This window comes from Rhineura floridana, chromosome 5, assembly GCF_030035675.1.
Source record: "Rhineura floridana isolate rRhiFlo1 chromosome 5, rRhiFlo1.hap2, whole genome shotgun sequence".
NCBI classification, from domain to species: Eukaryota; Metazoa; Chordata; class Lepidosauria; order Squamata; family Rhineuridae; genus Rhineura; species Rhineura floridana.
This window is the reverse complement of record NC_084484.1, coordinates 11,814,199-11,840,447: the sequence shown is the minus strand read 5'-3', so window position 1 is coordinate 11,840,447 and position 26,249 is coordinate 11,814,199. Positions and strand designations below refer to the sequence as shown.

Genomic DNA, 26,249 nt, shown 5'->3' with positions numbered 1-26,249 from the left:
AGAGCTAGCTTTGGATTAGCTGTTTTCAGATACCAAAAAGAATTATTTTTAGTCCCAATTTTGCTTTTATGAATGTGATAACCATTGTACGATTAATATAACATAACTACTAGGTTCTACTCTGTTGCATCTTTAGTGGAGTTGAAAATGTGGAGTTTGAAATTAAAGAATGGCTCTGAAGTCTGAAATTTGCCAGCCAGAAGCCAGTTTGCTTTTCATATTGAAAAAAAAAGAAAGAAAATGGTGGTTCATATTTAATATTGGTGTTATGTTGCACAATTTACTCAAAACACAAATGCAGAACTAAGGGTTTATATGAATGTGTTATGGTGTTTAGTTGTACTTACAAATTTAATTCAAAGAAAACGTTAATGTTATACTGTAGCTTGCATAAGAATCAAATGCAGAAGAGCATACAGAAAAGTGTGTGCAATGGACAGAGAGTGGATAACATTAACAAAAGTTATAACAACAGAAGATGATAAGAGGGACAGAGGGAGTGCTGTGAGCTCAAACTGAAACCTTAGTCAATGTAACAGCAATTTCCAGGAAACCAGACAAAAGATTGTTTGTACCACATGGGCACCAAAGCATTTTCATGCTCCATGAACCGAAGACTAGTATGAAACTTTGAAATATTAGGGTAATTTGAGAATTCAACCATGACTGTGCTATCTAAACAGACGGCCTGTGTCTATGTGAGTGAGTGAGTACGCTCAGTAAAGAACAAGGAGGTTCCAGGTGTTGGTTCAAGTGTAATTTTTGTTATTAAACATGGGTTGTGACAGAAGCTTCTACAAGGACTTGCACATAACCATGACTGATGGATGTATTCATCGGCCGTTCAGTTAGCTCCGTCAACTCACTCAAGACACATTTTGAACAGATTATGTACTGCGGTACTTGGTAGACCATACATTAAACAAGAGACTTTGCTCTGAGGCTCTGCTTCCCACACTCTGTGGGGGGAAAGAAAAGAAAGAAAGAAAAGGAGAGAACAAAACTCATAGAGTTTGACAGCTACTGAGGCAACACTTGCCATTTACATTATAAGCCCAAATATTTTTTTTGCAACACAACTATATATTAATTTAATAAAATACACAATATAGCTCTTATACACTCAACAATTTGGCTCAAATGCACTGAATCTGCAATAAATCAATAAAAATATGTCATTTGATGTAAACACATTGAATCTTCTTACATTTGCACATTTAAATGGTTGTGTGTGGATTTGTGTGAATGTCTGAAATGTTTGCACTCACTTGAGCTATTTTAGTGTCCACAAATGAATTACAAAAGGTGTTAATAATGTTAATTTATCTCCTCTATTATTACCCATCAAAAGGTAATTATAATTTGTGATCTTATATTATGCCTCAGGTTTAAAACATACTGCTAGCCTAGAGTTTTGCTGGACACTAAAGCTGCTTCCCCTTCTTCTTACCACGTGAGTTAGTTTATGCATGTGCAGGACAAACATGGACGCTATCATTTTACATTTAACTTTAATATGACATGAGCTGTGTTACTAATGGCCAGAATATTTTTGCTGATCAATGCTATGGAATGGATTCTCGGGTTCCTTTCTCTTTTTTTCTTTTTTTTCTTCTTTTTTTATGACAGATAACTTTATACAGAAATGGTTGTCACAAATGAGTGTTGATGCTTGGTGTAGCTTGGGTGACAACAAGAATTTTTCTTTCTTGGTTTCTGATTTTGGGATTTTTCAGTAGCAGCCTATAATGACTGCTGGAAACCTATCAGAGAACTATTTCACCCTGCTTTTTATGGGATCTACACGTAAACAGTGAAGTCAACATCAACTAACAGTCTTAAAATATCAGGTTCCGTTTGTCTTCCCCCCACCTTATACCTTTCTATTAGATTGTCAAAGTGGCACCATTTTTTCCCTTCCTTCATTCCTCCCTTCGTTTTCTTTAACATACATCACACTGTTCTAATGAAAGTTTGGTAAAAACGAAACCAGTGTTATCTGTGGAAAAAGAAAGAGCAGTGAAAATAACATACTTGTGGGCACTTCAGATGTTCACTAAAAGCCTTAAAGCAGCATTGGTCTTCGTTCATCCCTGTATAAATTTTAGGACCAGGGGAGATTTATTTTTTTTAATTCAGCAGAAGAAGCAAATAAATGCCAGGCCGTCTTTTGTTTTTTGTTTCATTTCCTCACAGCCACAGGGTCATTTCCCCGGCAGTCCTGCAAGAGCTTGTCAATCTCCCGCACTACTTCCTCTGCATCCACTGACTCTCTCCCTAGTTCCCTGTTTGAACGGTCTATCTGCTCCAATACAGAGTCCATCTCAGCAGAGTCTCGGCTCACTCGGGCATGCACCTCAGCAAAAACCCTGGCCATCTGATCAGACGCAATGAAGGCAGCGTCTCTGGACTGTTTACTAGGTGATAGATACTGACTGTCACTGGGTGTCATGTACTGGCTGCTGGGTTCAGCCAAGGCTCCTGTTTTGACTTCGCAACTATCCAGCGGTCCTTTTGTTGAGGTGCAAGGCTCAATACAGGTCTTGGTTGGGCTGCTTGATGCTGAGGGAACCTCCTGGAGGAGAGGACTCAGGGCACGTTTGGCTTTGAGATAAGGTTTCACATTGGCAATGAGAATAGTGTGCTCTCTCTTGTCTTTCCCAAATGTACAAAAAGTCTTTTTCCCCGTGGGGTTCACAGTTTCATAAGTCTCAGTCTCAACATTAGCTTCCACTGTGGGTACAAAGAGATTTGTTCGATAATCTGCATTTTCAGCCTGGTTGGCAGGGGGGAACTGGGGCATCCAACATCTGTCAGAATGACCAAGAACTCGGCATTCATCTGTGCAATTAATGCACTCCTCTTGTTCTGCAAAATAAACAAGAAAAAAGCAACGTGTTAAGGTCATTAATCAGCTGCCTCAATCAGATCACAGCTTGCTCACTTGATCACTGGCTCTCTTCATTACAAAAGAATCACAATTATAACATTTCAGGAACATTGCATAAACCAACACGTTGAGACAATCTATTTATTTAGAACTATTCTCTAGGTACACCAGTGGCTGTATAGCCCAAAGGAAGCAGAAAAGGGTCATTAGGGAGATACTCTCAGCGGAACGGAGCTTCATCTGTAAACTAATCTGCTGCAGAAATCTGTTTGTCTCTCTTCTGCTAAAATCATTTGAGAAAGACTGAACAGTAGTTAAGAAACTCAAAAAGCACTATCAGAATTATTTTAACACAAGATCGAATAACTGAATAATAACTGACTCCACATAAATACAAACACTTCATAAAAACTAAGCAAGCTGAGCTTTCACCTTTGACACCTCTGTTGTTTGTAATTGTTATGTTGTATGGCAGTCAGGTAGTAAAAAGAGGGGTATCTCAGAAAGCTTCCTTTTCTAGCAAAGAACACGAATGGAATTTTCTGCCACTGTGCATTAAGTACAAGCTCGTCAAAAGAGACATTACTGCTGCTTTATTAGACACGAGTATGGATCGTGTAATTGGTTTTATCTGTATTTTGTTTTGTTTTGATGAAAAAAATGGGGAAATTGATTTTCACAATACATACTATTTGGAAGTGTCATACATTTACATTTTCTTAGAGCTGACAATATTTCCAGTCAGACTGCTTCCTTTTCTCAAAATCATGGCAAGAATAGTTAATGGAGTGGCTTTTCTTCCTGGGCATCATATTCTCATAAGAATTAGCAAAATGACTGTAGTTACAATGGGCAGTGCGTATGTATATGTGCATTTAGAGGGAGGGTCTGTGGTATGCCAATGTGTGCAATGTGTGCCTGGATGCTCTATGCAACAGACATGCCAGGGGGTCCCTCTTGGTGGGCAATCCAGTAACAGGATCATTGAGACAGTTTTACTCCCAAAGTGAAGTGCTTTGGATTTCTCCAGATATCTGAATGATAGGGATTCAATAACATGAGAAAAAAGTAACAGGACAAAGGGATACAACTGGCATACGTGCTAAACCTGTCCCTGGTGATCTCAGTGGCTGAGAGGATGGACAGGTTTTGGTTCATCTCACATGACTGTTGGTATTAACTTTGTCCCACAGTACTGAGAGTGAGCCACTGAGAACTGGGCCATTCTCTATCTGCATTAATCCCATACTTTCATCTCCATAGGTCCTTCCTGGGTACAGTTTGTTGGTCATAGCTAAGTCAAAGAAGCCAATAAGTGGCTCTCTAAGAAATAAGTATTAAATAAAAGTAAAAAATACAATAAGAAAGTTCATTTTGTTAATAGTTTGTGTTCCCAGAGCATTCTGTAAAGTCAATCAAAGAAAAAAAAGGATGTATATTGGACACAATAGCGCCCGAGTTAAGCCCATGTAAATCCCACTCATTTTAATGGGGACTTTTACAAACAAATGTACTTAAATCTCTCCTGTTGAAGTCTTGTTGAAGTAGGAAAGTGCTTAACTTTGGCTGGATCATGTCCAGAGCATATCTGAACAAACTGGATGTGTGGGGCTTTAATACTTTGCACGCTATTTGTGGAAATAAATGGTAGCCTCCATATATTATTTAAGAATTGTAAAACATTAAATAGATATAAATGAAAATACTCCATATGGATTGTTCTGGGTACTCTACAACTGTGTAAATAAAACACAAAAATCTGAACATTCGTACTAAAAACTTTCTAGGCTTTAAATCTGGTTTAGGTATGCGACAAGCGAGTCTTGGGAGGAAAGGGATGGATGCATCTGTCAATTTTACTCTCATTTTTCTAATCAGCTTGCTCTATTTCTCCATTAGTTTGTACAACTTTTTTTTTTAAAAAAAGGCTGAATAAAATTTCCCCCTACAATAATGAATTTTTAAAACATTATTTTTCAGTTACATACAAATATTTGTGCACATATTTTGGCTGGAGAAAGGCATTGCAAAATTTGGAGAAGTGCTAATTTCGAAGGATAGCATGAGACACCCATTTGTACATTTGCTAAATATAATCTACAAGATTGTTGAGCTGAAAGGAGGCACAGTATGGCTTCTGCCCTTGCACCCCCTGCCACAGGAACAATATCATGGCGAAGAGGAGGCCAATCTGGCCCCATCAGCAAAGATCCAACTGCTCCAAATTCTTACTTCCCTCTTTCCTCTCCAGGACCACATTCACACCATACATTTATTCCACTATTATTCACCTTTAAACAGTCACGGCTTACCCCAAGGGGAAGGGTAGTTTGTGAAAGTTGCAGAGAGGAGACTATTATTCTCCGCAAAGAGACAAATTGTCAGAGTAGTTTAACAGTCAGTCCTTCCTTCTAGGGAACTCTGCAAATTATAGCTCTATGAGCGGAATAGGGGTCTCCTAAGAGCCAGTGTGGTGTAGTGGTTAAGGTGTTGGACTACAACCTGGGAGACCAGGGTTCGAATCCCTACACAGCCATGAAGCTCACTGGGTGACCTTGGGCCAGTCACTGCCTCTCAGCCTCAGAGGAAGGCAATGGTAAACCCCCTCTGAATACCGCTTTCCATGAAAACCCTATTCATAGGGTCGCCGTAAGTCAGAATCTGCACCTTTCACAGGCTATACTTCCCAGGATTCTTTGGGGGAAGCCATGACTGTTTAAAGTGGAACAAATGCATGGTGTGAATGTGGTTCATTCCCTCTCCTCCCCCCTTTTGTATTATGTTTATTAGATTGTGAGCCTGTGGGCAGGGACAGTCTTATCTCTTAATACATGTACAGCAGCACATAGAAAGTTTAGATACTTTATGTCATAACAATAACAGAGGTATAGCAGTGGTGTTCTCTAAACTGAAAGCAAATGTGTGTCTACAAGAAAATCTGAGAGAAAACCTTGTGCACCTATATTATGATATGGAAACAACAATCAGACTGGGAATATGCATGATGTTTCTATTATATAACATGGAGCATGGCCAATCTTTTCAACAAGTGTGCCATAAGTCAAGTCCAAAATATGTGAAAATGTATGGTCCACATGACAGTAGATATGCAGCCTCTTTGTGCCTTATGGTGGCTCACCCCAAGCCAGGCACCACGCAGCAGTGTAGCTCCAGAGAAATAGGCAAACGTCTAAACCTAGTCCTATGCCACAGCCAGGCCCTGATTACTTTTTGCTCCTGTCCAAACAGCTGTACTGTGTATCGGTCATTTGTTAAACTTGTGCAGCATGTTGACTTCCTTTGGAACATGAGCTATACATGAGCTTTTGATACCGTTGACCACGGTATCCTTTTAGATCGCCTGGAGGGATTAGGAATAGGGGGCACTGTGTTACGGTGGTTCCGCTCCTATCTCTCAGACAGGCACCAACGGGTGGCATTGGGGGATGAGGTTTCAGACCCTTGGCCTCTCAATTGTGGAGTGCCACAGGGTTCTATCCTCTCCCCCATGCTATTCAACATCTATGTAAAGCCGCTAGGGGCCATCATCAGGAGGTTTGGGCTGCAGTGTCACCAATATGCGGATGATACTCAGCTCTATCTCTCGTTTAAATCATCACCAGAGTTGGCTGTAGATACCGTGTCCAAGTGCCTGGAGGCCGTAAGTGGATGGATGGGACGGAATAGGCTGAAACTGAACCCTGACAAGACCGAGGTGTTGCTCGTGGGAGATAAGAGAAGGTTGGGAGATATAGACCTGGTGTTTAATGGGATAAAATTGCCCCTGAAGGACCAGGTCCACAGCCTCGGGGTCATTCTTGACTCACAGCTGTCTATGGAGGCTCAAGTGTCAGCAGTGAGCCGGGCAGCTTGGTATCAACTCCATCTGATACGGAGGCTGCAACCCTACCTTCCTGTCCATCTTCTCCCATGAGTGATACAGTGACTACTGTAATGCGCTCTACGTGGGGCTGCCCTTGAAAACGGTCCGGAAACTACAACTGATACAGAATGCGGTGGCACATTTGATAAAGAACAGCCGTCGCTATGATCACATCACTCCAGTATTAGTAGATCTTCACTGGTTACCAGTTGTTTACCGGGCCCAATTCAAGGTGCTGGTGTTAACCTTTAAAGCCCTATACGATTTCGGCCCAGTTTATCTGAAGGAGCGCCTCCAGCATCACCAATTATGCCGCCTAACAAGATCAGCCACACAAGACCTTCTCTCGGTCCCACCAGTTAAAACAGCTAGGCTGGTGTGGACCAGAGAGAGGGCATTTTCGATCGTGGCTCCCACCCTCTGGAATTCCCTCCCATTCGATCTTCGCCATGCCCCCTCCCTGTCAAGTTTCCGCCGGACATTGAAAACCTGGCTGTTCAGGCAGGCCTATGGGGTTTCTGGGGTGGGTTAGTTTTTTTGTTTGTTTGTTTGTTTAATGCTGCTGATTACATATAAGAGTGGTGGTTAGCTTAATTATTGAACGTTGTTGTTATGGTTTTATATTGTATTTTACCCTGTTATTGTACATCGCCTAGAGTGGCCGTTAATTCGGCCAGATAGGCGACTCACAAATAAAATTTTATTATTGTTATTATTACAGAGGTCTAGTTCTCATCATCATACAGCCAGTGGAAACTCTGGGAGAAAGATTCTAGTCTTATTCCACCCTCACCACAACAAAGCATACTTATTTTTTTTATTTTTAAAAAAGTGTGGAATTATTCAGTCACATGAACCTTTACCTAAAGTCTGAAAATAGTATAGTTCAGACCAGATTAACCATATCAGTAGGCGGGAGAAATGTTTATGAGAAAAATGCAGAGAGTACTGCATGTGTTTATTGTTCATTGATGCCTTGCTAAACAATTTAAAAATAACCACCATGATCCCTTGGTATATAGCATGAAAATTCATGGCATTTAAACACTTTTGTTCAATATTCACAGTCTGCTCTTATTTGGGGCTTTTAGCATGGAATACTGGACTAACACAGAGGCAGCCACATCTGTGGATGTGGCTGGGATATAGAGTTACTTTACTCAACTTTATCTTAATGTTTCTGTGCTGCTTTCTGGCACAAAGAAGCTCCCTAAACAGTGTCAAAAAAATACTTACACCATATCCAAGGACTATGACACATCCAGTAGGATCATTGACTTTTTTGTTGTGAACAACAGACTCACACGCACCCCAGTGTCACATCACAAACCACATCAGAGCTCTTCTAGCCATGTCCAGTTCCACACACACTTGTATTCTGCCAGTCAGTCTACTGGTATTGGAGTTTGACCATTTTCCAAGTAACTTTGAAGATAGTCTCCCTTTAAAATATACAAAGGAAAGCAGACAACCACACAAACCACACCACAAATAGAATGAAGGTGGAAGGTGGCAGAAAACATTTATTTTGAACTTGGCTCAAGGAATCTTCTTTATTTTCACCTTCCCCTCCAGAAAGAGCATGCTTGTTCACTGTGCAGAAGTGAAAATCTCTGAGTGATAAGGGTTGGTCCAAGACATTTGGGTGTCTGGGAACAAGGCATCTCTCCAATCACACTCTCTTAAAACAAGGTGCATTATTCTACTGCAAACTTCATGTATTTATTCTTTATTCTTTCTTTCTTTTTAGTTAGCTACATGTATAGCCCATCTCTTCTAGACTCAAGGCAGGAGAAGTACAGTATGCTTGTGTAGCTCCTGGTAAGTTCAATAAGAACTGTTTATTTACTTGCTAAATGTATACACTATCCCTACACTATTCCCAAGAGAGCTTACAATTAAAATAAAGATACAATAGACCAGCAGATTACCAAATATGGATAACAACAAAGTAAGCAAAGGCAAGCCAGTGTAAACTGTTCCCAAGCTATCTGATGCTGGGATACAAATCCCCACACACTTGGACTAAGGCATTTGGTAAAGGTCTTTCAGCATCACTGCCCCCTCTGCCCCCCACATGGAATAGATTGCTTGTGCAGGGAAGGGCTTTTCAGTGCAACCACAGGCAGCAGGGAACAGTGATATCAGCCCTCAGTGTCCCTGTGTGCAAGGTCACCTAGGTCAACTCTGTCTCCTGCTCAGCCACCCTGAATGGTGCCCAAAATTTCTTGAGGGAATCATCTCACCTTGCCTCATCATCATCGGTTTCGCTGCTGGAAGTGACCTATGTCACATCTCCTCACTCTTCTACTTTCCTCTGAACGTGTAAAAAATTATCCTGGTTTGTATGTATGCTTGCCTTATTGACTAAATGTCCATTTTAGCTACCTGGGATTCCTAGCACCAACTGAATTAAATATGAAGAGGAGAGAGTGGTTTGGAGAGGAAATAAGCACACACTGACCTTGAAGGGAAAACCCAGTAGCACTCTTTGAGTTTTTACAAGACTGTGCTGGGGGGGGGGGACACACAGCAGCTTTCTTCCCCACCCCCTCCTTCCTTGCTTTCCTTTTTTTATGTCACATCACAGAAAGCAGATTTGAAGTATTGATTATCATATATTATAAGCCGCTCACCTCACCATTAGCCTGCAATTTTGACTTGCTGCAGATAGCAGAGAGGGGAAGAAAATCGAAGAGGTACTTTTGTACCAGCAGCAAAAAACTATCAACAAAGAACGAACTCTCACCGCCCACAGCTAAATTAGTATTTATGAGAAAGTGGAATCAATTTGAAAGGTAAAAATAAATATATAAAATGGGCCCTCACCTCACATTGTGCAGCAAAATACACTGGTAAGGGGATATGCACCATTGGTCTTTATAACAACTCAGGCCTACTTGCTTCTCCGGTTGAAAATAAACCCTTGCCTTAACAGTCCAAGTGTGTACAATAAACAGCAGCAGCCTCGAGGCTTCTGTCAGTCTCTGGAGACTCAGGGGTAAACAATCAGATGCGCTTTGAGCACGTTAGGGAGAACAAATCCGAAAATAGACCAGAGAAATTAGAAGCCGGTGAAAGAAAAGGAAACAAGTTACCTGGAATTAACCATGGTTGGCAAGTCATAGCAAAAAGAAGAGCAGAGAAACAAGGCGGCTGTGGTAGGATTTAGGGTTGCAAAAAAGCAGGCTGTACCCGGCATAATGTACAGTTGTGCTAATTGCATACAAATCGGCAGTGTTCTCCAAGCACACTAAACATTCAAAAATGAAAGGGTTACAGAATGAGAAAAAACTAAACTTACAGCTGTTGAAAACTGAAATACATGTGCCACCAGAATGGGCAGATTAGCTACACAGAGAAGAATGATGGGAAATAAAATGGCAAACAAGAGTGACATTAGTACAATGCAAATTATTATTATTATTGAAATGTTTGTAATGTATATGTTGCAATTTCTATTACTTTCTGGATGAATAGGAGTTCTGCTTAATGTATTGTTTTTAAGGTGTAACTGAATCCAACAAAACAGTAGTGCTTTGTCCACATGATGAATGTGCTTTGTGACAATTTTATTTATCTTTCCAAGTATATTTGTTATTTATAGCCTCTGCCCCCGCTTTCCTCTAGGTTCAAAGCAAACTACTACTACTACTAAGGATATAAAGCTAAATTTAACTCCATTTGAACCACAGAAATTAAATTAGAACAATGGGGAGATGTCACTAACATGTAGCATGGTTGCTAACATTCTTTTGTGACAATGATGCAGCCTGCCCCTCACCTAGAGATGTGAAGGCCCAGAAAAAAAATGGGAAAATTGAAAAAGAATTTTTTTCCTCCCGTCTACGCCCTTGAATTTTTCTGTCCCCCCCCCGGGTCTCCACATATCTACCCACATCAGAATTGCCTTTTGGGGGGACAGTGCAACACTGGCATGGGAAGTAACCATGTTGGTTGCTTCTTATGTATGATCTTTCTATTCAAATATTATAGCAGCCACTTCTACAATGTAAAAGCTAGTCTCCAAAAATGCCTCCCTGTCTGAACTCACCATTCATGTCTGACTTGTGACAGCCATGTCAAGAGGTCACTTATCTGACAGTGGGATTCATTTTCGTTTATAAGGGTTTTTTTTTAAAAAAAAACACATAAAAAAATAAGGCCGGACTCCCACTGGAAGCTACCTACCTTCCCATGCCCTGCAGAATGGAACATTCTGAGAGAATCAAAATAATGGCTACCAGCCAATCAGAGCCAGAAACTCCAGTGAATATTACCCTCCAAAATTGTGCATTCCTATCCCCAAAATTGCCAGAATGTTCCCCTCTCCAATTTTGAGGCCTGCAGATAGGAGGTGTATTTTGGTCAAGCCAAAGCAAATGACTAGAACCCAAATGAGCAAGTAACTAGGCTTATGTGGCAATGTGCCTTTGGAGTTGTGTTACTCAAACAGCACCCTTCATGGTAAATCATTCTGAATCTGAGAGGACTTTCAGAAATTTGTGATACAACACGAGGGATAGGGATGGACGAGTCCGCCTGTTTCTGGGTTCTGTCAGTCTTGCATGTGTTCATAAATCTGTTCCATTCTCTTTCTGCATTAATCTGTAATATTTTAATGTAAAATCCCATATGAACATCCGTATTTAGATAGAAATATGTATTAAAACACATATTTTATCACAATGTATTCATTTACAAATGGATTTTGATACACATTTTGTTACATTTTTGAGCAGAGAACTGTATCATAAAATTTGAAGACATGCACAATCTAATGGATAATTGCTTTCTGATCCAGTGGATGCAAATTAGGTTGGTTTGCTTCAAAATGCAGGCTAAACTAAATTCTCTATCCTTAAAGTGATCTACTGCTCAAACAGTCAAAAATCCCTTGGACAGACCTAAAGTAGCTTGCAGCTTGCTTGAAGCAAATAAATTCATAATGCAGCCCTTGCTCATCCATTAAAATAAACTACACATATTTTGAACAGATTTGGGAATATTCTTTTTAGCTTATTTCATAGGGCCAAATTAGACACCACTCCATGCCTCTTCTCCTTCTTTTCCTTGTAACAGCTAATTCAAATTACGTACAATATATGTTGTTATGCCATCCCCCTCTGCTGAGCGCCCATATATCATTGCTCCGAGCTCTACAAATTTGTAATATGCCCTTTGCCCTCTATAGTCACTTTTTGAAAATTGACAAGACCCTGCATGTTCTGAAAACTTGGGAAGATTGATTCTTTGCTTCCCTTTGCTACATTTCTGGCTGCCTGATTTGTATTTATTGCCAGATAATGCAGTATGGCATGCAGGTATTTCAAACATGCATGAGTGCATTGACAAATTCTCTTTAGATATTTTCCCCTGTCTCTAGGAACTAGTTCTTCTATTTACTCTGGAAACTAAAGACGCAAGTCATTTACAAACATGTTCTGGGGCATGTAAATCAGCAACACTGGCTCACACTGTCCCTGGGATTAGCATCCTTGAATAGGGTTCTCAGTTGTGCAGGAAGCTCCATGGCTACAAAAGGCTCCCTGATGCAGAAGTTTACCCTCATTGTGTGAAGAGCTGTGTGATTTCAAGCAGGGATGGCTCCAGGTTTCTGGGGGCCATTGCGCACAATGGCCCTGTGTCCCCAGGACACCCAGGTGTTTCCTCATGGCAGCTGCCGCCGCCTTACCACCTTATGCACTCCTTTCCCTACCATAGCCCTCCATTCATCTTGTACCTCATTTCCCTTTCTTACCCCCTCATTTTTCACCTTACCCGATAACCTCATCCTTTCTCTTTACACCCTCACACCCCAAGCACCTGTTCTTTCTTTCTCATACACACATTCACCAGCCACTCCTGCTCCCTACGCCTCCTTTTTCCTTCATCCCCTGCGTCCTGCCCCATGCCCCCATTTTTCTTACTTACTCACTCACTCTCCACCCTCCTTCCACCCCATATACATCTCTTTCTTCTCAGGTCCCATTTTGATTTCTCTATCTCTGTCTCACCAATCCCTCATCCCTCCTGCCACAAGCCCTCCATTTTCCCGCACCCCAATCCCTCCTCTCCAATGCCATTTTTCTTTCTCCATTACCAGCCCTTCCTGCCTCAAACCCACACTTTCCTTCTCTCTCCAACCCCTCCTACTACCCCAACCCTCCTGCTCCTTGTTCCCCCCAACGCCTCTCTCTTTTGCTTCCCCCCATGCCACTCCCCCCTTCCGTCCCAATCTCTCTCAGGCCCCTCTAGGGAACTTCTTCACTGTATGCCCCTCCCTGGTGGGGGCTGTCACCGCAGCCACTCTTGCAGGGCTCACTGGGCTGCTGCAGGAGTTGCCAGCATGTGGTAGGTCTCTGAAGTGGGAAAAGAGAGGCGAGAAGGAGGGAGGCTTTTGTTGCACACCGAAGGAGGAGGCACTGCTGCTGCCTGGCACACCTGGAGTGAGTGAGGTGCGGTGAAGGGGGTGGACGCTCACTCGTGTCATGTGAGGCAGCAGCGGCAGCAACAGATGAGTCTCTTCCTTCTCCTCAGATGTTCAAGCGAAAACCTCCCTGCTTCACACCCATCCTTTCCCACCTCGCCTGCTGGCAACTCCTGCAGGAGAAGAAAGAGGCACTGCTGCTGCTACTTTCTGGAGTGAGTGAGCGAGTGACCATACCTTTTGCCTTGCATCACTCAATAGCTTGAGTCATGCCAGGCAGCACTGGCAGGCCTCCACAGCAACGAAGATGGGTGGCAGGCATAGGTGACCAGGTCCAGTGCTGCTGGTGGTGAGAGGCCCTTGCGAGTTCATGGGCCCTTGGTCAGTGCCCAACCTGGCCACCCGCTCGTGCCGGGCCTGATTTCAAGGCCCCACTGGACCCATGTTGATTCTTTGCTCTGTAATGCCTGAAGACTGCTTAACTGTATACTAATCAATTCAGCTTGGATTATGTGAACAGATACAAATTCCTGGCTGGTAATGGAAATTTCCCCAGGTTGATGCAAGTGCATTAAGCGGCAATGGAATTTGCACAGGGCAATATTCTATCCTAAGTGTGGCTTTACTTGCTCTTTGATACAGTTCTTCCCAACTATTATGAAGTCAAATTCATGTCTTCCATTTTGACTGTTAGATGTAAACATTCACTGCTTTTGGACATGTAGTACTAGAACTAGTTTAATGGTATGGAGGTAAATATTTTGGGATACAAATATTCTGAGGGAGAGGTATACCCCCTTTAAGACTTTTCTTGTATTTAAGGCAGGTGTGGGGAACCTTTGGCCCTCCCGATGTCGCTGAACTGTAACGAGTATCTTCCCAGGCCACTGGCCATGCTTGCTGGGGCTGATTGCAGCTGTAGTTCAAGCAACATCTGGAGGGCCAAAGGTTCCCCATACCTGACTGTAGTGTGTCTTCAGCAATATGTGTACCAAATGTTATCTTTCTGAGGCATGTGGAAAATGCTCTAAGCATTTTTAAACTGGTACTGGTCTTCCTTAATTTGTGACTGTGAATTTAAGAAAATTGTAAAATGAGTAAGCCTCTTCATGAGTTAGGTAGAGGCTTTGCTTTTTTTTTTTGTCTCTAAATAAGATGATGCCCATTCCCATAGTTTACATAACATGTTTAGAAGAAACCATATGGGATTGATTCCCTGTCCATCCAGATGATATTATGGTTTATAGTTTTGACAGCTTTAGTTGCTGCTGCAATAGTGTCAGAAGGAAGACCTTATAAAATTGCTATCAAAAAAGTTGTTGTTTTTTAGAAAGAAAAGATGATAGGCAAATATCTTGCTGAAAAAACAACTCTTTATCACAACCTATCTATAGTCAGGGAGAGATGAGGAAGGTAGAATAATAGTTTCTTTGATATGTCCTAAGCCTAAGGGATATGGAATTCTTCTGATGAGAACCATCAGCTGAAGTACTTCTTCAGATGCCGAATTCACCTTTAATTACAATTGATCTTGACATAAATAAGCAGAGATAAACAAATAGAGTTCTATCTATGTTCAAGCTCCATGTTGTTAAACAGAGCTCTCTGGAATCTACATATTTATATTGGTCTAGATGCTTTCGTTTTTCAGCTAGGCAAAGCAATTAGGAGGGTTAGATTAGAAAACTGATTGGCAATAAATCCAGAATGATTTTTTTTAATGTGTGAGAAGGCTAGTGCAGCTATGCACTACATAGCTTTTGATCCCTGTCAGGGCTGGCCCAAGACATCTTGGTGCCTGATGCACCAAATCCCAGTTACATGAATTAATCTTGGGCACAAATTAGAAGGAAAATCCCCTCCACAAATGGCATAAGAATTGATTGTCCTCCGACTGGATTGCACCCATCAATCCTGTCCTCTACATTCCAGCCCTCAATGACACCAATTTTCTACCTCACCTTACTCAATGAGAAGGTTGTCTCTAGGTAGCTCTAACTATCCAAGGGTTGCTACCATTATGGCTTAACTAAATGTTACATGCCAAAAATCCAGTAATTTGCTTTTGTTACAAAGAAGCAGCTTTGAGAGGACTGAAGAAGGGGAGAGAGACCTTTTCACTGGCCACTACTTTTTTGCTTCATCTCCCCCCTTCAATACCCTGTCCTCCTCAACCCCCGTTCCAGATGCATGCCTGCAAGCGGAAACATACATCTGGAAGGTTGGGGGAGTAGTTTATATGGAAAGGACTTATGATTCACATAATGCTCCAATTCACTCTCTCAATATGTAGTTGTTTTGTAACCGCACCCCTCCCCACCGAACAATTATGGGCTAGTTGTATGCATTTACATGTAATGTTCATTTAGGGCACTATAAGTGCTCATCTTTCTGGAGAGAGTTAAGGGAAGATTCAAATGCAAAGGTGTATCACTGAACACTCAAGTCAGGATCATTCAGACCATTCCCGATCTCTATGTATGGATGTGAAAGTTGGACAGTGAAAAAAGCAAATAAGAGAAAAATCAACTCATTTGAAATGTGGTGTTGGAGGAGAGCTTTGCGCATACCGTGGACTGCGAAAAATACCAATAATTGGGTCACAGAACAAGTTAAACCAGAACTATCATTAGAAGCTAAAATGATGAAACTGAGGTTATCATATGTTGGACACATCATTAGAAGACCTGATTCACTAGAAAAGACAATAATGCTGGGAAAAACAGAAGGGAGTAAAAAAATAGGAAGGCCAAAGAAGAGATGGATTGATTCCATAAAGGAAGCCACAGACCTGAACTTACAAGATCTGAACAGGTGGTTCTGTTGGAGGTCACTGATTCATAGGGTCGCCATAAGTTGTAATCGACTTGAAGGCATATAACAACAAAGGGAAGATATTTCACCATGAATTTGGCATGAATTATTTCAAAGGCCGATGGGCTAACCCTACTCCATCACATCTGAGATTAATTCCAAAAATGTGAAATATATTTAAAAGGGTCAAAGCTGTTCTTTATATCCTATCGCATGAAAGAACCCTTGTACACAAACTGTTCCTGTGAAATCCAAGTGCCGTTCAAACATGACCCTGTGAATGAGCCTCCATGTGGTCAGAAGCCTCCAGGTGATGGCTTTTGGTTCTGAAAATAGCTATAGCCACTCCTAGCCCTGTCTAGCATTACCCTACTGCAGTGTCAGGCTGCTTGAAAAAAGAGAGAAACAAGGACGTCTCTTTGTTCCTCTCTGCTGTCGCAAAAATTAAAATAAAAAATTGAGCATCAATGGAGGCAGAGCAAGCAAATGATCAGCATTGAGACAGAGCTGGCAGGGGCTCTCTGTGGGTGGCTGTAGCAGTGGTCAGAACTGCTTCTATGTCACAGAGAGGCTTCTCGCAACATTGAAGCCCTGTTTAGGGCTCTGATGTGAACATGGGCATAGTCTGCAGTTCTAGCATTAAAGTTATATTTAACACATTCATGCAAGAAAAAGAAAACATGTTTGTTACCTGAAAAATTCCCTTCCTTACAGCGGGCCTGTCCACAGATCCCAACAATGGGTCTTTGGCCTCTCCCTTGCTGTTCTGGAGGAAAATTGGACCTGTGAGTTATAGAGCAGAAAACACCATGCCATTCTCTCTCTCTCCCCCCCCCACTACACCCCGCTAAATTTTAAATGTTCACAACTGAAATCCTTCATCCAGGCCATATGTGTCCAAACCTGAACTCTCTGAAATATAGACCCAAACTGTTTACGTGCATTTAGTAATTTTATAGTTTGAAATTTGGGTATCAAAGGGGGGGGGGAGTTTTACTGAAAAGATGTATAGAATGATATCCAAATCTTTATCTCAAAACCTGATTTTCAACAACAAAAATCTTGGTTTCTGAAATGTGAATTCAAGTTTTTGATTTTCAAAGTTTTACACATATTAAAATGTAAGACTTTCCCCCCAAATTTCAAAACAGAGTTTAATTTCATTTCACTCCTCTTACTATTCAAACATGCCATCATTTTCATCAGAACCATCTCCTCCCACCATAGTTTTTGATAAAACATATTTAATAAATATTTCAGGAGATTTTACACAAGCAAAGGACTAATCGAAGTAGGCACATGCTTGTCTGGGTTCTTCCCCCACCTTAGCCTGCTATCCCCACTTGCTAGAAGATACCAACAACATGAAAGACACAATTCTGTTACAGACTACAATGAACATACTGAGGAAAGTGGTTCATTTCAGGGCACATTTATACACATTTTCTCTTCACTATATTGGTCACAAAAAGTTTGACTTCATCACTGGATTTACTAATGCTTAATCAGACTTGTGAATGAATAACTTATATGGGGGCAGGGGGAGAATCTGTGGAAAATGTGAGATATTTAAAATCTTGAACTGTATATGAGTAAAGTCCAGTCACAAATTCCCTTCGATGACTAGGGGAATTTGGGGGGGGGGGTGAATTGGCCGAGCTGAGAATGACAAGATTCCTTCGCAAAGTGAGCACAATAAACAATTACTGAGGCTGCATACACCCCATACAGTTAAAGCACCCCCACAAGAATCCTGGGAATTGTAGCTCTGTGAGGGGTAAACTACAGTTGCCAGGATTAATTGGGGGGAATATGCTTTAATTGTATGGTGTGTATGTCACCAGAGTACTGAAATTGGCTCCACAAGCCTGAGTGGCGCCTCAGCTGATGAAATGTCTCAGCCTCAGTTATAAACTATCAAGCCCAGGTAAAAAGTGAGATAAGCAGCCGAGTGACTAGAGGGTAAGTGTACCACTCGTTTAATTAATTAATTAAGCATCAGCTTAAACTATAATAAAAGCACAGTAAGGGTGTGCTAGGAGCTAAATCCTGTAAAAGAGTATCACTTAGCAGCTACATCCTAAGAGCGATGAGCCTCTAGAAACATCATTTTTCAGTTCTATCCTAGCAGGGAAGCTACCTCGACCCTAGTCTTGAGGAGCACAGTAAACCAGAAACCTAGATTAAATTGCATTTTTGGAGAGGCGGTATAGTTCCACAAAACGCAGACCTAGGTAGTGGGAGAGTCAGCTTAAATTAAAAAAGGTGGGCTTTAGTTTTTTAGGGTAAAAAGGGCAGCAGATAAACCAAAGAGTAAGACTAGGACTCAGTTGAAAGTTTCAGCTTTCAGTTCAATTAAAACCAGTTAACAAGTAGTTCAGTTTTTCAAACCTATAGTGTAAATTACAATTTAAAACTGTAGGGTAACTCACACTTTAAAAATCTTCAGATCCAGCAGTGTATACCTGGTTTAAGGTATTAAGGGCAGCAAAATACAAAGAGTAGATCTTTATCCAAGCCAAATTTTCATATTTTAGCTCAGTATAAAACAAGTTACAAGACCCAGAGAGGCTACAACTCCTCATTCCCTCCCATTAATCCTCAATTCATCTGGTATCAATGCCCCATAGTCTACTCCCCATTCCTATGAAGCTAAATGGACCTAAACCCATCATCCTTTCAAATTTCAACCCATGGGAATTGGGGGAGCTCAATAGTTGAGCCACACCTCCTTGTGTTTTTTCTAATGCACACTCCCAGTTCTAACTGGCTGCATCAGCACTTAGGGAAAGCTAGTTGAGATATAAATTTAGAACAACCTAGCGAGGAAGCCCACTCCATGAAGAAGAAGGGAGACGCACCTGACATAGTCTCTCAGCCCCAGTAATAAAGCATCAAACCAAGGCAACAAGCTAGTTAAGCAGCTGAGACAGTTTGGCAGCAGGGTGAGGAAGCCAGGGCAGACTATTCTGCCTTTCCCTTTAGTGACCTAACAAATCCCAAGCTCTCCAGTAAACTAACTCAATAAACAACACTAAGAGATGTGCAGGTAGATAGCCAGCAGCCATGGTGGGGGCTATCCAGTTTATTGGAAAGAGTGTCATATTGTGTGTTTGGTCCAATGAGCTCCTGGCTCTCAGAGAATGAGCTTGTTCACTTGAGGCCCAGATGGGTGATGTAAAAATGCTGAAAGAGGCAGAGAGGAGGCGGGCAAGGCCTTTGGGGACATGATACCTGCATCCCATTCTGAAGGAGATAGCTCCCGAGCTGTGATGGAAAAATAGGGTCTTGGAAGAGGAAGGCTTCCAACAAGCCGGGAAATTCCTAAGGGGGCATATTTCTCCACAGAACCACTGTGGGTGGTGATACTGGGCCCAACAGTAATTTAATACTGGGGACATACTATTGTGCCACCCCCTTCACCAAAATGTCCAGGGTGATCTTGCAATGGAGAATGAAATCAAGGAGGCAACCAAATGAGGACGTGCAGTAGTAGACCTCTGATCATGACAAAGATAAAATATCTAGATACCCTAAATACTTGTGCCCTAGAATAGCTGGTCATGGAACAGACCAGAGGGGCAGTGTCCCTTTATGTGAAGTAACACCCACAACCTAGTGAGAGATTAAAGTGTTGTTGAATTGATTGGGAACAGTGACCACAGTGCTATCAAATTCTACCTATATTAAAACAGCCAAGAAAGCCCAACACAGTCACATTTGACTTTAAAATAAGAAAATTCCCAAAAATGAGGTAAAAAGAAAGTTGAAAGGCAAAGTCAAGAGGGTTACATCTCTCAATGTCTAGGGGTTGCTCAAAACTACAATAATAAATTATCAGATAGAATGTATAGCAAAGATCAGGAAAAAATACCGCCAGGACCACAAGGATGCCAGCGTGGTTAACAAGCAGAGTCAATGAAGCTATTAGAGGTGAAAATGCTTCCTCCAGAAATGGAACTCTTCTACAATTGAGAAATAAAAGGAACACTGAGTTTGATAAAAGAAATGCAAACAGACAACAAAGGATAAAAAAAATGAAACAATGAATGCAACATTTCACTTGCAGAACAGCACAGGATCTATTCTACAGAGAAAATTAACATTACATTACACTCCTATTATATCAACACACTGGCATGTTCAGTAGAAGGGCCAAACTACATGTGACATGGGAAATCCATGATCAGATACTGGAACAATTTCATGGAAAAGCAGCATGGAAAGAGGGGCTGCTAATCTAAGCAGGGAAGCTTGCTGGGGGAGTTAACCCATTCCCTTGATCAAAATTGCTCCCCCTAGCTGCCATTAGCCCTACCAAGAACATAGATAACATTTAGGGAAGATGGGGTAGATGTTGTCACGCATTTGCATTCCCATAAAAGGGTAGTTACAGCTTACCTCTGCCCATTCACTGGTTCTACATAATGTGTTTCTGGTACAGTTAAATGTATATGCATGCCAAAGACACAAATTCCTGTCTTTAAAAAGTACTAATGCCTGAAAATGTGTGACTAACATAGTAAGCAGCCACAGCAACTGCTCTTAAAAAAGTAAATAAAATCTCCAATATATCTAAGTTCAAGCCTTTGCCTTCTTACTCAAAATACAAACTAGACACTTATTTTAGCAAGAGAATTTTTTATCACAATGTCTCCGTCAACCAGAAAATGAATTTTGTGATTACAATCAGAACTGACATAACTATTTGTGGTTGGGATTTATTTATCCACATGGCCCCAGGAAACATCCAAGATAGTTTAATAATGACAAACAGATAAATAGAATGCACTTTGACAGCATATCAAGACCAGCTTTGTGTTGCTTTAAACTAGTCTTTCAGTCCTTCTGACCTACTGCTGTCTACTAGAACGGGCCATGGCTCTTCAGGGTTTCAGATGTGAAATATGACATTGGTTTGGGCAAGTATGCAAAAGAGATATGGATAACATGAAACGGTTTATGTACCTGTAACCCCAGTAATGGCATGGTGTTTGTGTGAGGATTACAATGTCTACAATTCATATTTAGTGTGTATGTCCCATTCCCAACAACAGCAACATGCAGCACTATTAAGCAACCCAAATCTCAGCTTGCATACTACACAACTGTGTATGCTAATGACTAAACACACTGTTGTCACTCACATCATTTGTATTAATCAGAAGAATCAGCAAAGGTTAATTTAAAAAAAATGTAAAAAAGAAACAGCAATTACATATAGAAAAAGCTAGCAATGACAGAACCTCAAGCATAGAGGGTACATTTATTTTGAATAAATGCAATAAAATAAAATCTATATGAGCAGAAATTAACAACACCGCAGAGTTTTACTGCTCAGGGTATAAGAAGCATGAAACAGACACAGCATTGACAGTCAATATGGTCGATCATGAAGTGGTTCCCATGGAGAAGAGCAGCTTACAATTGACTGGAAACACTGAGAAATGCCTCTGCCCACTGCCACCTTTTTTAGTTTAGTGCCCAAGCTCAAACGTTCCACAAGGAGACTGTGAAGGGCTGTGCCTGTTGATATTTGTGGCTTTCCTGTCCCAGCAATGAGTACAGCAAGCAATAAAGAGCACAGAAGTGACACCATTCACTGCCACACCTTGCCATCTCAGCCTTCCACTGTTGCTTGCAACCAAATGATCTCAGGTGAGAAGCTGCAGCAACTCTGCAGCAGCCATCTCACTGCCTGCCGGCACCTGCCTCCTGCTTGCAGCCTAAAGATTTCAGGTATCATGGTAATGCCAGGGATGGAGACTCAGGTGAACAAAGCAGGTAAGGGGAAATACAGTGGCTGGCTCAAGATAGCAGGCAGGTGTTGGTGAGGAGGAAAAGCAGCAAGCAACCACAGAGGAGTCTAGGGCCAGGCTATTAGTAATTATGGCTGTGACGAAAGACAGATTGCAAGCTGACCTTTGTACTGGGGATGCTTGAGGACTTTCAGTTTTGCAAATTCCAATATGAACCTACCTGACAGGCACCTCATGGACTAATGTACAGATCAGAACTTACTTATTCACCACCTTTCATACTTCCAAAATTTTCTCACAAAGTACTTGGATCAAAAATGTATAAAAATATGTTTAAAATGTGTATTTTGGAGGAAATGCTTATAGAAATGCATATGCTGGGAGGAAAAAATGTGTGTATTGAAATGCAAATGTTTGGGTCGATAAAAAAAAAACCCAGAGACTAATGTGGAAATGGGATTAAATGGATGTACTTTGCAACATATGCAAAAAAAATAGCATAGATCAAAAATAGACTCATTTGCCTATCCTTGCTTCACATGATTCAAAAGTGGGATGCACTTATGCTGAGTCTACACATACAGCACAATGAGGTAGGACATAATAGTGAAATGTAGAGGCAGTCAAATGGAGTACACCACTGCAGACTATACGTGGGGAACTATGTTTCTGAATGCTCTCCTGCATAAGAAAGCTCACTACACAGAGAAACTAGTACCTCCAAGGCAAAGTTTCTAGCTCAACCCTCTGATTGCTGTGCTGATTTTCTATTTGCAGGGATTTTTTTTTTTTTTTTAGTTTAGGGAGTATCCAAAAATCTGCAAGCAGTAGTTGAAATTATTTTGAATGTGTCAGTGTTATATTCTGATCTGTGGGGGCCTAATGTTTGTGGATGGTACCGATTGGTAATAGTGGATCCATAAGCACACCACACAGTAGCTACACACTTTAGGGAATGAGGGAAAGACAAACACAAATGATATGAAAATGCTATGGAGAACTTAAGGGACACAAAATTGTATACCATAGTGGCCTTGTTAATCAGGCAATAGAAAACAAGTCTGACTTCACGTTTTTTTTTTTTTACCTGAGTGGCAGGGTTTGTGTACCTTGGAGTGAACTGAGTAATTTCCATCTGGAGATCAGATACAAAATGAATAAAAGAGTCATGTGGCACCTTAAAGAGTAACACAATGGGGAAGGGCATTAGAGGGAGAATGGTTAGAATTACAGAGCCTATTAATATTCTGCCACCCAATGCCTTAAAAACCCAAAACAACCCTGGAGGCATCTCTCTGTTAAGAGATGCTCACACAGTCCCACTGAAAAGAACAGCATCACTCATGCTGCTCCCAGGAAATGTAAATAGTCTCTGTTGGTGAACCTACTCAACCTGAGGGAATCTTTTTTTATTTTGTGGGGGAAATCTTAATGATTATCCCCATCTACATTGTGACAGCCCTCCCCAGATGTGTGGCTTTGTTTGCACCATAGGGAAATGGCTCTCATGCTGCTGTAAGCAAGAGGCCCTGGTTAAGGTGGACCATGTGAATGAAGTACTTATACAAGTGGCACACACCCTAGTGGGGAAAACACCCATAACAGGATAGTGATGCAACCGCATGATCCACCCTAACTATGCAGGTGGAAGACAAAGTCAGTACTAGAAGTAAAAGCAGTGGAACTCTGGAGGTGGATACAACCATGACACTTCAGATAAATGATAAATGGGATCTAGGCTCCATATCCCAAATATAGCCAGTTTTTCCAGCCAAATCTTGAACCATATGGCTCTTTCATTATGTTGACACTAATAGATTTAAAAATGTCTGCTGTGACAAAACTATGAAAACAAGAAGAATTTTAATACATTGGGTTCCAGGAAAGCAGCTGGTGTACTGGAGCAATAAACATTGATACTCCTATAATGCAAGCTATGGGATATATTCCTATGGCTGTATCACTAAGGGTTACAATAAACCTGCTTTTCTTTTCCTTAATTTCTTTTTTTTTTTACTGTCAAATGGATCTGATAGACCAGACAAAATCCTGACCTTAATGCATGAAATAGACAGAGTGTGTGGTATAGTGGTTAAGGTGTTGGACCATGACCTGGGAGACCAGGGTTCAAATCCCCAAACAGCCATGAAGCTCACTGGGTGACCCTGGGCCAGTCACTGCCTCTCAGTCTCATGAAAATCCTATTCACAGGGTCACCGTAAGTCGGAATCGACTTGAAGGCAGTACATTTACATTTAGTGCATGGAATCAAAAGTGAGGAGGGGTGGAAAGAGTAGTATCCTGCTGATTCTATGGTTGGTTATCAGAAGCACAAAATAAAAAACTTTAAATTCTGTTCAGAAACAAAGTCTCTTATCAGGGTACTCAAACCATATATCATGATAAATGGAAACATTTGGGGTATTTTCAAAATTCACATATGTTGGGCCTATACAAGTTGTGTCCCATCAAGCTAATAACTTGACTCCCATTGTCCTTGCTTTTGCAGTATTGGGCAAGCAGCAAAAGCAAACGTTGAAAGAGATACCTGGCTGATAAGCTCTGTGTGCCTTCGTGGGCCAACAACTGTCCATTTCTAATACATTTCTTTCTTTTTCAAATGTGTGCGTGTGGGGAGTAAGTTCAAGGTTTTATTCCTGTTTTTTGATTGTTGAAGGCTTCGTTAAATGGCAAACGTATTGAGGCTGGGATGTTGCTTTGTGTTTTTAGTTATAATGCTCACGTTAAGTGCCATTTATATTGATGGATCTCTACAAATAATGTTTCAGGTGTTATAGAGACAACGCAGAGTGGTAAGCGGCGGTAACGCAGCCGAAGCTCTGCTCACGGCCGGAGTTCGATTCCAACGGAAGGAGGAAGTCGAATCTCCGGTAAAAGGGGTCGAGGTCCACTCAGCCTTCCATCCATCCATGGTCAGTAAAATGAGTACCTGGCATATGCTGGGGGGTAAAGAAAGGCCGGGGAAGGAACTGGCAAGCCCACCCCATATAAACTGTCTGTCTAGTAAACGTCACAAGACGTCACCCTAAGAGTCAGAAATGACTCGCACTACAAGTGCGGGGACACCTTTACCTTTTAGAGACAACGGGACACAGAAAAGCAGCTATGAGAGAGCTGTTGTTGTTCCTTTAGGATGCAGAGTAAAGAAGTAGCTTGGCTTCTTGAAGCACCATTCATACTCTCTCTAGTTTCTAAATCTTACCAAGTTGATCTCAATCATGCAATTTTTGTTTCTTTTTTATTCCACAGCCATAGCATATAGAAATTTCAATATAAAAAATCTTCAAATTTATAGGAAAGTTTGTTATTTTTGTGTCAGAAGCAATGTTCTATGCTTTATAATACAATATAATCATTACCACTAGTTCTGTGGCCCCATTCCACAGTCACTATAAAACTGGAAAGCATAATTTTATTAAAATGAAAGTAGGTCATACAACATAATGTTGCACTTTATCCTCCTTCTTAAAAGGACTTTTCCTGTTCAGGGGCCTAGGCAACCTTTCCCTCAAGCAGGGCATTCCATTCCTCCCTGGCCCCAGCTCCAACATCCATTTTTCTTTTCCAGTTGTCACTCTACTTCAGGGATAGGCAACTTCAGGCCTGGGAACCAAATGTAGCCCTGCAGCCTCCCAGTCTGGCCCTAAGGACTCTTCCCAGGTTATGCATCTACTCTAGGCCATACCACTCTTCCCATGCTACACCTCTCATCAGCCCTACCGTGCATCGAGTGTTTTTGTCCAGGTGGAATGTGTCCTTGCACTATAATAATGCGCAGGACCACAATACCTGCTGGATCGCCTCTCCCGATACGAACCTGCCCATACACTGCATTCTACATTGAAGGCCCTCCTCCGAGTTCCGACTCACAGAGAGGCTCGGAGGGTGGTAATAAGAACTAGGGCCTTCTCAGTGGTGGCCCCCGAACTGTGGAATAGTCTTCCCGATGAGGTGCGCTTGGCGCCGACATTGCTATCTTTTCGGCGCCAAGTTAAAACCTTCCTCTTTTCTATGGCATTTTAATCTAACTTTAAATTTGTTTTAAGTCTGCTGTAACTGATTTTAGATTTCTTATTCTTTTATATGTTTCTGTTGTATCGTATTATGGAATTTAACTGTATATATTTGTATTCTTTGTTGTACACCGCCCAGAGAGTGGGGCGGTATAAAAATCTAACAAATAATAATAATAATAATATTGCTTGCCTGGAAATAGAGGTAGAGGGTGCATATGCACCCATGTGCACCTTTGACATATGCACGACTGGAATGCAGCTACTGCACTGTAAGAGTCACACCTATTGTTCCACCCCCTTTTTGCCCCAGGCTCTGCCCACTACTGACATGTGGCCCTTGGAAGGTTACCTACGAGGGAATGTGACCCTTGGGCTGAAAAGAGTTCCCCACCTCTGTTCTGCATTCTGTGCCAAGGATGGGAAACATAAGGCCCAG

The 26,249-nt window shown here is 41.5% G+C and overlaps 1 protein-coding gene across 4 annotated transcripts in view; it reads right to left on the bottom strand.

Moving 5' to 3' along the window:
• Positions 1–336: 336 nt before the first annotated feature.
• PCDH17 (protocadherin 17) overlaps positions 337–26,249 on the bottom strand; it is a 206,908-nt gene continuing 180,995 nt past the window's right edge. For 2 of the 4 annotated variants that reach the window (XM_061629951.1, XM_061629950.1), the window contains exons 4-5: positions 16,709–16,783; positions 337–2,868 (exon numbers count right to left, since the gene is read on the bottom strand). In XM_061629951.1, coding sequence (XP_061485935.1) covers positions 2,183–2,868; positions 16,709–16,783 — 761 coding nt within the window. In that variant the 3' untranslated portion in view covers positions 337–2,182. The remainder of the gene's footprint in view (positions 2,869–16,708; positions 16,784–26,249) is intronic. The other 2 variants (XM_061629953.1, XM_061629952.1) reach the window with 2 other exon arrangements.